Raw genomic sequence first — 14,988 nt, 5'->3', positions numbered from 1 at the left:
AATAAAAAAAGATTCCCTGTTACCTAGCAACAGAACAGTTTATTTCTATTATGGTGAGCCAGCCTGACACATTATTAAACTGCATGCTCTTTTTTAAAATGCTGTTCATCCTAAATTCTGTGGATGGATCAATTTCTGCTCACAAATTGAAGTTTTCATACTTACTCCCAGTCCCTGCGGCTAGAAGGACAGGGGCCTCCGAAGTCCGAAAGGTTGTCCATATTCACGCTCTTTCCCATCCAGGCTTTTTCTCAAGTCTCATCTGTGCTGATCTCATCTGAGCGCACCTTCACACAAAAGCCAAGTCCTGCTAACACAGTAAAAGATCCCATTATTATTTCCTGTTAATTCTACCTTTCTTTTTAGCCATTAGGGGAAAAAAACACGCATATTTTGGATGATTGTCATGATCAGTACTCTAACAGGAACATGCTATTTTCAGTTCAACAGTAAAATTGTAGCTCTCATGACCTAGAAAAAAGTCTGATCCAGTCACAACCTTGCAAAGAAAAACTACTGAACAATCACTTTTTTCAAATGCTCTGACAATGTACGAAGTAGACACCTCGGTAATACGAGCTAACATTCACGACCCAAAAACCTAACTAAATGTTATGTGATCTTTTTGCTCATTGATAGATAAAATGGCTCAAGGCAATCACAGCTTCTTTGCATTTGTGGTTAGCTCAAGTGTAGTCTCGAGGCAAAATAGCATTAACGATTATTTCCATAATTGTTTTTGTAAATGAAACCCACTGAAGAGGAATACATTAGTGAGATGTAAGGCAAAGTCACAGTTTTCAGTGTGTGAATAGAAAAATAAATGGAAAATCAATGAAGGAAATAGAATCACACAGGCACAAGTAAATCCCAGAATAGTGTGCAATCATCATCTTCGCCAATCTCATCTAATGAAAAGGATTCGGATGTGAATAATGAAGTGAAACTTTTACAGGTCATCCCCTAATCGGTAAAAAAAAATAGAAAGAACTCCCCTAAGTGCTCCTCTGAGTTTATATGGAGGGTAAGCAAGACACTCATAAATTATACAATTTGCATCCATTTCCAAGCTTATTTTACACTAACTAGATGTCATTCATTCCAGTTCACTTTGTGGAAAGTGTCTCATAAAGCACAATCAAGACCACCACAGACTCCTCATGGTGTAAAGCGAAGCCATTCATATCAGTCTACATTCTTTACCTCTACTTAGGTTAAGACCACACCTTACTAGGTTAAGAGCTCAAGACATGGGTGTCTGGTTACATGTGTGCCCTGGAGTATTTAAAGCTTTCAACTAGCAACCTGAACTCGATCTAGAAAGCCGGCTCCAAGTCCAAGAGTAAACCAATAGCTTTGAAATTGCCTGTGAGGAAGTTCAATAATAATATAATAAAAAAAATAATATGTAATAATTGTGACTTCTTTCTAATTGGACTGTTGGACTGTCAAAGCTATAAATTACAACGCATGGTAAATTCCATATCACGCAAGCTAAAATGAAAAAATAAAAGAGCTAAAAATGCTACAAAAATGTTGAGACTGTTTTTAAAATCTGCCTGACACAAAGCCATCTCTGATTATTGTTGACCTATGTGTTAGTGCATTATTGTTTTTTTCCCCCGCACGTTTTTATTGGTTAATACTTTACAACCTACAAGGACACGGTCACGTTATCTGCCAAAGCGGTAAGATAACTCGTGTAATTCACCAAACAGCAGATTCCCATTTAACATAATCAATATTGCAATAATGTTCTAAATCAAATTACTTTTAACTGCACTGGCCACACCGAATGCACACGAGCATACTGAGTTTCACATCAGGCCCCGACAAACATGATGACATCGAGCTGTCCGCCTTCCAGTCAGTCGATAGGTTCACTTTATGCGGCAGATAAGAATAAACCCAGAGTGTTTACCTTATAAGGATTAGAGCTGTTTAAACATGCTGTTTACAGATAAAATCATTCAACAACCCGGTTGAGGTGTAGTAGCTACTGCTCAACCTTTGGAGCATAGCGTCTGAATAAACCAACACGGTAAATTAAATTCAAACCACGGAGAACACATTTTAAAAAGGATACAAGTGGTTGGAGTTGAGAAAAGGATTTTTTGGGAGAAATCTTGATCTTGTAGTTTACTTTTATTTGCACCACAATTTCAGAGATTCTTCTTTGTGCTACGCCCACATTCCCCGAAGCATTTTTTTGGTAAGCATGAACCGTGAAGTGACGTTCTGAATACATAACATCCTTGAGAGAGGTAGCAATTGGCATATCGGTTAATTGAATTCAACCTTTCCGCCTGTCATTCATAACAAGAGCACTATTATTGATGCCAAGGCAACAAGTTTTACATAACTCTTATGCAGGTGCGGGAAAAGCCACAGTGCAATTAAAATAAAAAGGTCATGTGGGTGTACCTAATAAAGTGTCTGGTGAGTGACAACTAAATGCTGACTGCTTTGCTTTTTTAATCTGCTTTGTAGCTATCACATTAAGCTTGAGTCAGCCTATTAAAAAATAAACATCTGGTTGATTTTAGTTTGAATTCAAATTTACCCCAACAAGGCTTTTTGTCAGGCAATTTCCCGCATATAAAAGATACTATTATGAAACATAGATTGTGAATTGTTATTGTCCACTCATTTGTGTGCTTTCCCAGCAGGGTTATCTTCTGAGTACATTCACTCAATGCAACATAGAAATAGGATGTGATTTCTACTGCATGTAATGCCTCCCAAAGGAAACAGGAAGCACTTGTATTAGGTTACGGTAGGATGGCCAAAGGTTGCACCCAGTGACACCCACGTCTGCACCGCAGGCACACAGTCAATAAATTGCCCAATTGAATGGGGTGAGATCCTCTTAGAGCACCCCGTGTTAAGCCCAGGCGAATGAATGATGACGCAACGAGTGTTGTTGGGAGACAAAACACAGTTACCAGGTTGGGTAACAACAACCCAACCCAAGCAGTTAGATAAATTGGACGGTGATTTCCTTTTTTTTTTCCACTACCATTCATAATCCAGATTGACTAATATCACCCTGCCTGACAACACGTGGAAACCCAACAGTCGGAGTGCCAAGGGTTATGTCAACCTTAAAACCCGGACACGTCATGTCTGCTTAATATGAACTCACCAGGCCACTACAGTATTTTACATTAGAAAACAAAAAGAATATGCACAGAAACCTTTCTCAGTGACACTAGTCATGAAATCTGGGCCTTCTGGATTTATGGACAAATGAAATTGGATAATTTCCCATGGCACATATTTGATGCTCTCACGCGGTACACTTGTATTGCAGTTGTAATTCATGTTTTAAAACCGCACTTTAAAGAAACAATAGTTTCTATAGTGCGTGTCCTCATTAGGGGAATATAGTAGGTGAGTTGGAACTGATCCCAGCTGACTTTAGGCACAATAGACTCGGGACTGGTTCCCAGCCAATCGCACACATTCACGCTACATTCAACTTATGGCCAATTTTCATTGGTCAATAAAACATACACATGTTGAATGCAGGAGAGAATTGCCCTGCCCAGTAAAAACACACCCAAGCACAGGGATAGCGTGTTAACTCTGCACAAAGCTATTTTATTGAAGGGCAACAGGTAGATACACATTATGGTTGTAGTCTATAATTTTCAGAATGAAAGTGAAAGTGAATTTGGATGATTTCTCGTAGAAAACGACACACTGTGATGTGCCACATCCAAAAATTTGAAATTATTTCTTTATACTTCTATAAAAAATCATGAGATTGTTCATCTCTCTATTCGAGCAACGTATAATGACGTAGAAAGCAACGTAATGCTCTTCCACTGCTACCATGATAATTATTTCGATATATAGCATTTATAATTGTTTTATTTGGTGCTTTGCCAGGGTTGTCAACACTATTGCGTGAATATTAAAAAAAAATCCGGTCTCTCCTGTAATAAATAATTAACTTCAAGTCTTGAAGAAACCACCTTTTTGCGCATGACCGGCTCCACTTTAATTTGACAGGTCGCGCTGAACTTTACCACTAAAACCCGAATGCAAAAGCCACATACCTTGCAAAGAAAGGGCGTCCGGCAGAAAACATCCACGCCTATAAAACAGGATCAATGTTCTCATGGTGTTTTTATCCCCCCGCAAACTAAAAGACGGCAAGGATTGCGCAGCTCTCGCTACACGGAGGGGATGGCACCGAAAGCGTTAAATTGCATAACGAGTTAATAAGGTGCATTTATTGGAAAAAGGCCGACCGATGAGCGACGTGTGGCAGGTTCCGGCTCGGCTAGTTTCTTCTGCGCCACGCAGAGAATGAAAGGGAATCAAATAAATCCACTTTCACGCGCGTTCGCTTCAGCGGGCTGCGAGGTTCACCATCCTCTCGGCGGGGCTTGTAAACAGCAGCGAGTCGCTGCGAGGGAGAAAGTAGGTCAGCTGGTAGCTCCAACAGCCGACAACAGCAAGAAGCTGTAGGCACCGGGAGGAGGGGACAGCTTGTAATCTTTAACACGTGCTTTGATGCACAATATCACTTGTGTACAGTGAACACTTTTGGCCGTGCAAAATGGGAAAATAAAATGAGCACAGTAAGTCAGCGCAGTTGTCACAGCTGATCCACATGTCACACGCTGACAGGAGACTGACTGCAAGATAGCCGATTAGCCCGTCTGACCCTGACTTTATAAACCTTTTATTTTCATCTTAACAACAAAGAGGGTTTAAACGGCGACCGTGCAAGATGAACACACTTAAATCCCCCTGAGCATAACAAGAAGCTCAACTTGTGTTTGGTTCCTATGCTGACTTTTACAACTTCCTGGTTGTCTTTCCCCTGAATGTGGGTCAACAGTATGCATGACTAATTGCAGGAGTTCATGGTGGACCAGCCTCAGAATGTTTTTTTGTTACCTCAGCTCAGTAATAACTTGCAAAACCTCAGATGAACAGTGTAAATAACAGAGGTGTGCGTTAATGACACGTGAGATGTGTCAGAAAAGTTCCAGGACAAGCGCTTCTGTATTTCAAATCCAAACTAGAGTGTGGTGTCTCCAATAATTAACAGAGCTTGGCACATTTTTTTTTAGCTTCATTTAGAATTAGTACCGTATTTTCCAGACTATAAGGCGCACCAGACTATAAAGTGCACCTTCAATGAATGGCCCATTTTAAAACTTTGTCCTTATATAAGGCGCACCGGACTATAAGGCGCACCATTAATGCATCATGTCAGATTTTTAATCCAAATCAAATCATTCTCCATTTTATCTTTTTTATTTCAACTTCAGATACAACAAATTACTGTATAATCACAAAATAATGATCCATAGTCTATATGATTCATAGTCTTCAGTGGGCCACTTATGATTGATTTCATGACACAATGCTTCAGGCCAGTTTAGATTTAGGAATTTAGTCCATATACATATATAAGGCGCACCGGACTATAAGGCGCACTGTCAGCTTTTGAGAAAATTTTAGGTGCGCCTTATAGTCCAGAAAATACGGTAATAGGAATTCTAACCAAATGCAAGGAAAATTATGTAACAAAAAGGAGGTATTATTAGGGCTCTCACACACAACAACAACAACAAGAAATAGAACGACCTCACGCTCTCGCCACACATAGTCGGCAAACAAACACTGCACAGTTTCTGGCTAGCAGCTCTTCCACCGTTTTTTAATGCAGACCATCACTTTTCTGTAAATCTTCCAAAAAGGGTCTAATATTTTAGAACCAATACATGTAAAACACATCCTTCATCCAGGAGTCTTTGACGCAGATGTTGCATTATCTGCAATATACATTTTTTAGCACATGCTATTGTTGTGCTGGCAAAAGATGAGAATGATGAAAAGTCATCTCTCTGTACTTTATGTATGTGCTGGCATATTGTCAATTGTGCACCTTTCCTTGTGAGATGTGCTACACACAGGTGCATCTCAATAGATTACAATAGTGTACAAAAAATTATTTATTTTAGTATTGTAGTTAATTTATGGGTGACTCTTATACAATATATTATACCAACTTGTAGGAACAATTTTGAGTCTTCATTGCAGATATGGTAGCAACCTGTCATTGAATTCACATTGCCCTCCATTACAATTATGATTACTTTCTGCTATTGTGAGAGCACTTCTTCGACATCTACGGAAAACAGTGACTAGGTTTGAACACTCGCGGTTTAAAGAAAGGGTTTAAAACACATCTGCAAAGAGAATAATGCCACAGTCATCAAATAGTACACAGCGGCCATGAAGCAAAATGATGCTGTGGCAGCAGTCAACAAGTGTGAGCCATCTAAGATTCATTAAGATCTCCCACATTTTCCTGCATTATTCACCATCCGCCTACATGGGGATTAGTTCTGCTTTTTTATGTAGGTCATGCTATTGCTATTAGATAATAAGGTGACATTTCCTGCGCTGACGAAGACCTGACTGCGTAATAGAAGCAGTTGTTTTCTTTACATCCTGTTCCTTCCTTCCTTCCTTCCTTCCGAGTGATGGGTGTTTATGTCACGCTAGAGGAAAAACTGAATTTTCTCAATCATCACCGAGACATCGGGCCGTGCAAATTGTATGAGTCGCCGGTAGTGATGATGTCATCGTGACCCTCTGTTAGAGCGCAGACTGTCGTTAATTAGACTGGAACTGCTGTTCCCTCTGTGTTGCCATGGAAACCGTGTGTGGTGTCTCCTTGCCCCAACCGAAGCAACCACATCCAACAAGCCACTGTGCTCCATGTGTGCCACACAAATAAATTAATACATTCTTCATGTGGCATAGATTTAATACTGGGGTCCAAGATCATTTAGTAGATGTAAAGTGCATACTCAATGTCATAATGTTATTAATGTTAATTAATAACGATACATAAGCACATGCTAACACATTAGAGAAATGGCTTGCACAATTAAACAGCAAATTGCTTTAATTGAGTACGAACTAGGGCTGCTACTAAGAATTATATTAGTAATCAATTAGTCTGTCGATTAGTTTGTCGATGAATCAGTTTGTAAAAATATGTTTTTATTTTCAAAAACAAGACATTATTTTAAGTTGCAGAAAATGCACAAACGTAAGTTAATTATGTCACGTGTCCGCTCCAATCAGCACTTTGGACAGTTCGGTTTCTCTGCTCCTGTCCCTTCCGTCCTGTTATGCAGTGATCAGCACTAATTGCCTGATACCTGTTCCCGGTTTACTCATAATCACGCCTGCCCCGGCTCATCAACTCTCCTATTTAAACCCTGCACTCTCGTCCCTCCTTGTCAGCCCGACTGACGCCCGAATGCCCCCTGCCCCGACCTATTGCCCGTCTCTGACCACGAGTTCACCTCATGTCCAGCTTGATTGTAGGTTCCACCGCTGCTTGTCCACAACTACGTCCTCCTGCTGCACCGGCGAGCTCTCCACTTTCCCCTCCCTCTTCTCAATAAAAGTTCATGCTGCACTTTGTTGCCCTGCCTCGTCCGTGACAAATTAAGGTCCTTGTTTGGTCCATGTCAGAACACAGGCAAAAATATAGATAATTATTTTTCAATGTAAAACATGTTTGCAAGTATTTCATTCTGATCCAACACAAATAATGTTTATTGTCATACAAGACTACAGAAATCTCTCAAGTGAACTTAATTTAATTAGAAAAAATAACAGAAAACAGTAAATCAATAACACAAATCAACCAAATATATATTTTTATCAATTTATACACCAATTTCATTCATTAGTAAACAAATCTCCTTAGCACCATGCTACCACTTACGAAAGGCAATCGTCATAAAACTATTACACACACCACCAACAATCAATCAGAGTGCCTTCCTCAGTCCCCAAAAAAGGTGTTACATGGGAAAAGGTCAGTGGCCAGTGTGGATCTTAATTATCATACTTTTCCCTTGGCAGAGCTATTCAGTATGCAGCATCTGTCTCCACAAAAACAGCACCTTCACACTAATTCTCTCATGGGTAGCAGCTGAACCTTTGCACTCTTAAGCTGAGGTCTACCGGCTGGACTGTCAATGTGTCGTTTGACGTCTTCACTTGCTGTGATAACAAAAAAAATAAAAACTGGCCCCACACCCTGGCTTTTCATTCAATCATTCAAATTTCTGGTCAGAAAGATGTCAAGATTTACATTCCGGATAGTCAAATATGTGAAATCCGCTTTGTATTAAATTCTCTTCACTCATGATTCAATCTCACTCTTAAAGGAAAACACCAAATTATTTCTAGGATATTTTACCAAAACTAAACACTTCTCAGAAACAGCATGAATTCATAGGTGGTGATGAAAAAAGCAGATGTCATGAATAAAATATTCTTTCATTGGATAAATCTATCTGGAAATTTCCTCTAAAGTATCAACTCTGGACAATTCTCAATGAATCATTATTATCACATTATTCCAGTCCTGTTATTGTGTGCTGCTGGTCAGGAAAAAGACACGCAGTGTGTGAGCAAATATGTGGGTCATGATTCTAGGGCACGGGTGGAAAGGGCAACACTGCTTCATCTTTGTAAAGACGTCTGAGGTTTTGGTTTCACTTACTGACTACACAAAGATGATCAAATCAGATGCAGAACCGCCGCGCTAACAAACATGACATAGCTTTTATGGCTAAAAAACCTATGTCATGTTTATTTACCGGCTTGTAATTGTGAAACCACAGCTAGCCACTCTCTTGCTTCACACAAGTGAACTCAAACAGCCTTTTGTAAGCAGGCCATGGAAAAAATGACTTTATGTCTTCATTCCTGTCTCTTGCTCTTGCATTTTCCTTGTTATGAAACACTGTCTTCCATATTTCTAAGCAGCACAAGTCCCTTTTATTGAATCCATCTCCCTCCCAAGAGTGGGTAGGAAAGGAAAAATAAGTATTCTCCTTAGGGGTACCTGGCAGACAAAAAGGGCTCTGTACTGAACTGCATTCTGTTTCATTAACAAAACACAAGCGCTTGACGACGCCAACTTCCTTCCAAACAAAAAAAAAAAAAAATCTCTTGTATGTTTATGTAATTAACTTTCTCCAGCTGTGGACGTCATTTATTCTCTAGTGAGCTGCCTGCTCTCTAAGACAAATTAGTGTTCACATAATCAGAATATGCCTGACCAAGAAAGTAGGTTAATAACATCTACATTTTTAATGAAGAAAAAAAAAATGTCTGGATCATTAACACTCTGGAAAGAAGGAAAGATAATCAGACTTACTACTTTCCACAATCTTAGTACGGACAGATGCATTCAAGTAAGCGTACAGTGATATATATTTTTTATGCTAGAAGGCCACAATAGAGTGCACACAAAAACGTTCGCTTCATGGTCATAATTTAAGAGTGTATAGTGTCCTTGAGCAACACTCTTAAATCACTTCCAGCTCTGATACACAACTGGTCCTTTCATTCTTCAGTATCACAGCAAAATGGTTTTCCAAACAAATCCAGTGATGGCTTTGGATTTAGACAAACATTTGTAGAAACTCCGTTATCGAAACACTGGTAACATAGAACAGAACAGTGATTGTGCCGTGAAAATTACCCAATTTAACTTAAATTGTCTGGAAAATATTTTTGATTAATTACAAATATATCCTTGTTTGCAGACCATCTGAAGCATATTCAGTAGAAGTATGTCTAGCACAGTCAAAGACGTCTATTCATAATTTTTGGAACCAAAAAGAAATGTGTATTATTACATATTCAGTGGATTTATAGAGGAAAGACACCAGGCACCTAAGTAGGTTACATACTCGGAAAAGTACAGTACACACTGACTGACAACTGTCTGATGTGAATACAAAATTCTTCCATCAGCAGGTTATGAATCATTTCAAGAAAAAAAACTCATTTGTGATTCTTGAAATAAAAAGTCTTGCTGTCATAACTAATCCATAAGCCAGTGGAAATTTTGGCACGTCCAGCCGCACCCCACAAAACTGTCCAAAAGGCAAATTATAGATTAGGCCAGTGGCTCTCAGACTTTCTACACCAACTACCTAAAAAAAAAATACCTATTACCGTATACAGTGTGTCGAGTGAAAATGAAAAAAAAGACAACCATGCAAAGAATAGCAAGAATAATTGAGGACTTGTTGGAAATAATTTGAATGTATATGGCTTCCCAAACATAAACAACCACAAGTTATGAATCCCAATATGCGTCAGAACCATACTTGAACTCCTAATTAATGCTCCCATAGGTGCTGCTGTTTGGGTTAATAACAAATGTATCAACAACAGTTATCAGTAAGAATAATACAATGAAACGACAGTTCAAAGGTGACTTTCCATATGTAAAGTAAACCAAGTGACAATCACTCAGCATCAGACTGAACTCTTTTTATTTGTGGTCTCCTGCAGTGGTTTGTTTAACTCCACGACGACGAGCCATGCTGTCATGGCACATGCAGCCAACACCCTAAGCAAAAGGCATGAGTCATAAATAGGTCATACACAGTCAAGTGGCCAATACTGATTGTAAAACCATGTCTTTGGCCTTTGGAATACAAAGTTTCGTGCTCCACCCATTTCTCTATTGTCAATTGCAGTTGTGAATGAAAGCTAAAAAGTTGTCACTGAGGGAGACCAACAAACTTGTCGTCCACACTTAACACTCTGATGCTTATCTCAAAGTAAATCAACTGGCTTCATGCTGCAAATAAAAAAAATAGATAGATGAAATCTGCTTTTTCATGCCTCGGTGACTGAGAGCCCGGAGCTACCGAGGACAATGATGGTGTGCTTCGGAGCAAGAGATCGGCGACAGCAGCAAGGGCAATGACGTCTGTAGTGGAAGTTATATAACCAAAGCTGAACATTTAGTCTGTCATAGTCATAAGGTCAAAGAGGATGACACGAATACCAGTCATAGTCCGGAAAGTCATGTGCAACATAGTTCCACTAGCTGAATGAAACTGACTTGAATATTGAGAGACAACGGTCTGGTAAGATGTGGAGCAAAATGTGCGTGTCCATGAATGATGGCCAAAAGTGAAGATGACTCATTCACTGGCATTTGTCTAATGTCCACACAGAGAATCCAGAATTATCAGATGCTCACCAACCAGCCCACAAACCTCGCGTTACCAAAACGACCAATCGTGCACACAAGATAGTGTACTTTGACAGTTTCTTGTTTAAAAAGACACGAATGTGCTGTTCAACCAGTTCCAAAAATTTGGACTCCTGAAAAAGAACTTTATTCATTCATTACAAATTGTCCCCAACAGTTTAACCTGTGAGGCTTAGATACGTAGTATTTCGCCACAAACTGATGAGACCTGTGAAAATTTTAAATACACTATAAAACGAATTCAGAGATGAGTTTCTAAATACATTATAGAGTACATGTTTGAAGATGATTGCTGAAAACGTGCAAAGATTGAAACGCATGTACTGAAATTTTGCATTGTCGTATTTAAACTTTTTCATGGTTTCATTTTTCCTGATTTCTTTTCTTGTATGCCCCGACAAAAGGCGCTCAGTGAAGCACTTGTGCGACTAGCATGAGTCCCCACTCGATAATGTAAGAATGGCCTTGAGAGCCTTTGTCCACATCAGCACTTAGTCATTATTACTACGCCCATCCGGCACAACAGCGTGCCTTAGCTAGCTCGCAATATCTGCACCCTGAAAATTAATCTTCCATGAATGCTACAATTTACGCAACAGGTGTCATTATTTAATATTCCTAATTGAGGAGGTGATGTCGCATACGAGGTCGTGAACGAGCCCACCGTCCATCTGCCTGTCGAAAGGAGCCCTGCCTGTTAGCTTACGAGCTAACTGGTGGCTAGCGCCTCTCTGCGGTCTGTCAAGCTCAGGAGACATTTATTTTCCTTTTAGCTTGACAATGAAAAATTAGAGTGCAAAGCAAAGAGCGCATTTGTTGATGGAGTGGAAGTTACTGTTTAAATTCAGCAATTGTATTTTAATCATCTATTTGTTGAGTTCATTAGCCCACGACATGTATGACAACAAAAATACTTCCTAGATTCAAAGCATCTGCTTCTATCCAAACAGTTTTTAACAAGCCTTTTCCGGTCAGGTTAACAATGGTTTTCCCCAGCAAGAACACAACAAAGACTGTTTATATAGTTCGACAACCTTGGAAAGGTGCTTCTCTATATCCAGTTTCAGTATGGTGTCAAAGCAATAGAGTAACTAGAGACCTGACAAACTGTAAGTCTCTGGGCTTATGTGTAATTAACTGTTTACGATATAGCATCTGAATATTGAATCACTGATAGGATTTCATGTCACACAACTCCTGCATTGTAAATTTTAAATTTACCCCCCAGAAAAGTTAGGAAGTGGTGTTTCCATATGAGGATCGACTAGCGAGCTGTTCATAGTGTCAACTGGGATGGGCTCCCTGAACAGGATAAGCAGGGTAACAATGGCTGGATGGATCATCTGATAAGAGATTCCCCTTACTTGGGTCAACCTATGATCCTCAACATACATCACTGAGTCTTCTCATTTACTCAGATACATTACTGAATCCGTTTCCTTGACTTCAACAGGTTTGCACTGCAGGGCCCCAAATACATTCATGGAATTAAAGGATAGATGTTGTTATGTTTAAGGGGAGCACATTCCCGGCCGGGAGCATGCATCCTGTGCCATTAGTCAAGCAGTTTGGCGTCTATTCCACATGTGTTAGAGATGAATCAACATGGCTTGAACATTCATCCTTATGTGGAGTGCCCAGGCTCCGTTTCCTTAAAGAGACAGCGGGACCGAACGAGCTCTTTTGCTGCTACACAGACCTCAGCCATTTGTGCATGCCCAGTCACACTAAGCAGCTCTACAAAATTCAGACTGGCCTTCAGTTTAAGCTTGCAGGACATGGCCCAGTAACCTACTTTCCCTCCACAACATGCTCTGTAACATCAGAGAGGAGGCTCAGTGCCATCAGTTAACTAACCCTCACCGCTGTGTTCTTTTTTTTTTTCTGCCAAGAGATTTGGAAACTCGAACACGGGGTGAATATCGTGAAAATGAGCATAATTAAATGACTTTTCTCGCTTCCTGAGTTACGCGTTGGTAAGACTAATAATAAAAGCATTTGCACTTCTTGAAGGGGAAAATAGTAGAAAAGAAATGAAATAAATCAAGTTCGACTAGCTACCCATTATTATAACATCTCAATGTGTTTTTTTTTTTATTAGATTGGCTTCAATCTCTATCCCATTAGTCACTTCACACAATAAATCTTATTTAGGACCCAGTAGTAGTGCATTATCATGCTAACTTGCAGTCCTGAAATAAGAAAGTGTTTATTTATCAGTTGTTAACTCACTAAAAACGTAGACTTGCAGTGTTTTAAGTGCTTACTGTAACAACTTAATAAAATTGTGTGGCATGAGCAAAATACATTTAGCAGCAGTAATTGGTAGTCAATAAATGATCATTTTCAATCCAATTATTTGGCATTACATAACTACCAGCAGCACCGTGATCGGTATTAACCCCCCGCTCCATCGGCTGTATTAAGTCGCCATTCAACATTTACATTAGAAGACCGTGTTACTTACGAGCAAGTTTTGCTTTACTGCAAACATACCGCAGTTATCTAGTTCAACTTGTATGGAGTGACAAGAGGTGCAGATAAGCGGCAGAAGGAGATAGCGGCGTCAGAGAGTCATGAGGTTGGCCCAAATGTTTAGCAGAGTGATGTAAATGGAGCATATGGCGCAGCGAGTAGCCCACTTGAGTCAGCTGTGGAGAGACCCAGCTTGGCCCGCTCAGCTGTCAGCACACATCCTCTTCATCGCATTTAGCGGCTGCCGAATAACACATCCAGCTGGCAAAATTGCTTAAGATATTTATCTGTACCAACGACGTTTAGTGACAGGCAGAACAATTAAATGCTCTTCCACTTGGTGGCAGAAGTTACAATTTACCTGTGCTTTGTATTCAACTAAACGGTCTCAGGTTTCACACTGCATGCTCATATTTGGAAGTCAATTTATACAAGCCAATCACTGCTATATACACTTTTTTTTTTTTTTACATATTTGTTTGGTGACTGTGAGCTTTTTTTAAATGGAAAGTATGTGCCTTGGCTTAGTTATGAGAAACAGGCAGCAGCACCCCAGCTATTTGTGTCCCTCAAGATGTATCTGCTTTAATTATATGGGTGTTCATGCAGGGGTCGTATTTGATGTGTAAAAAAATATGCTACCTTGACTCAACAAAATGTTTGAATATTTGTGGGTTAATATTATTAGCCTTTTGTAAATTCTGCCTCCCCTCCCTTTTTTTTCTTTTTGTCCGTGGGCGTAGGTTACTTACGCACCCCTGCTCTACATTCTAATCTGAGTTGGGTTAAAATCATTCCATTGTGTTTCATTTATTTATTTTGTCCTTTTTCTATTTAATTTGAAGAAGTAATTCTTTAAACCAAACACGTTTATTACTTCCTGGTGTCAATTTAGCTGCTGATTCCAGGAAAATATGTCAAGTGCCTTGCACATTCAGACAATATCACAATACCAATAGAATGAGTTGCAGCCATCCTATTGGTGAGGAAACAAATTTTTTTGCACACAAAAAAAAATGCCTAAATCAGAGTTATGTGGGTACAAACAAGACAAGTATAAACTTTTTTTAAAAAAAGTAGTAAAAATAATAAAAGTTTAATGAACATCCTTACCTGACTGAGTGAAATGCAGGTCAGAATGAGCCAGACGGAAACAAACGCAGAAGCTGTTTAAGCGACGACACAAAACAGATGCTCTACATTCCAAAAAGAAAAAAAAATCTGAGGGTGGAAGAAAAGAAAGTTGCACAGAGCCGTAACTGCCACTGTCTCGTGAGCGTTCTTCTTAGATTTCGATCTCTTAAGATCCGACCCGTTAAAACCGGTCCCCGCAGCTCCCGGCATCGAACGTTTTCATATGACTCACTAGGCGTGCTGCGAAGGCAACGCTCGTATGAAGGCTGGATGAACCTTACTGCCTTGCTGCAGCCAGT

The 14,988-nt window shown here is 39.6% G+C and overlaps 1 protein-coding gene across 5 annotated transcripts in view; it reads right to left on the bottom strand.

The window, feature by feature from the left end:
• The window catches only part of npas2 (neuronal PAS domain protein 2), a 25,766-nt gene extending 10,778 nt beyond the window's left edge, over positions 1-14,988 (bottom strand). For 3 of the 5 annotated variants that reach the window (XM_088399561.1, XM_088399564.1, XM_088399565.1), the window contains exons 1-2: positions 14,669-14,988; positions 166-307 (exon numbers count right to left, since the gene is read on the bottom strand). In XM_088399561.1, coding sequence (XP_088255687.1) covers positions 166-239 — 74 coding nt within the window. In that variant the 5' untranslated portion in view covers positions 240-307; positions 14,669-14,988. Of the gene's footprint in view, positions 1-165; positions 311-4,064; positions 4,454-14,668 lie in introns of those variants that run through there. The other 2 variants (XM_088399563.1, XM_088399562.1) reach the window with 2 other exon arrangements.

The sequence above is a fragment of the Syngnathus floridae genome, chromosome 15, assembly GCF_059516105.1.
Source record: "Syngnathus floridae isolate MCC-2025c chromosome 15, RoL_Sflo_1.0, whole genome shotgun sequence".
Taxonomy (NCBI): Eukaryota; Metazoa; Chordata; class Actinopteri; order Syngnathiformes; family Syngnathidae; genus Syngnathus; species Syngnathus floridae.
Note: the sequence above shows the minus strand (reverse complement) of the source record. Positions and strands in the feature narration are given on the sequence as shown.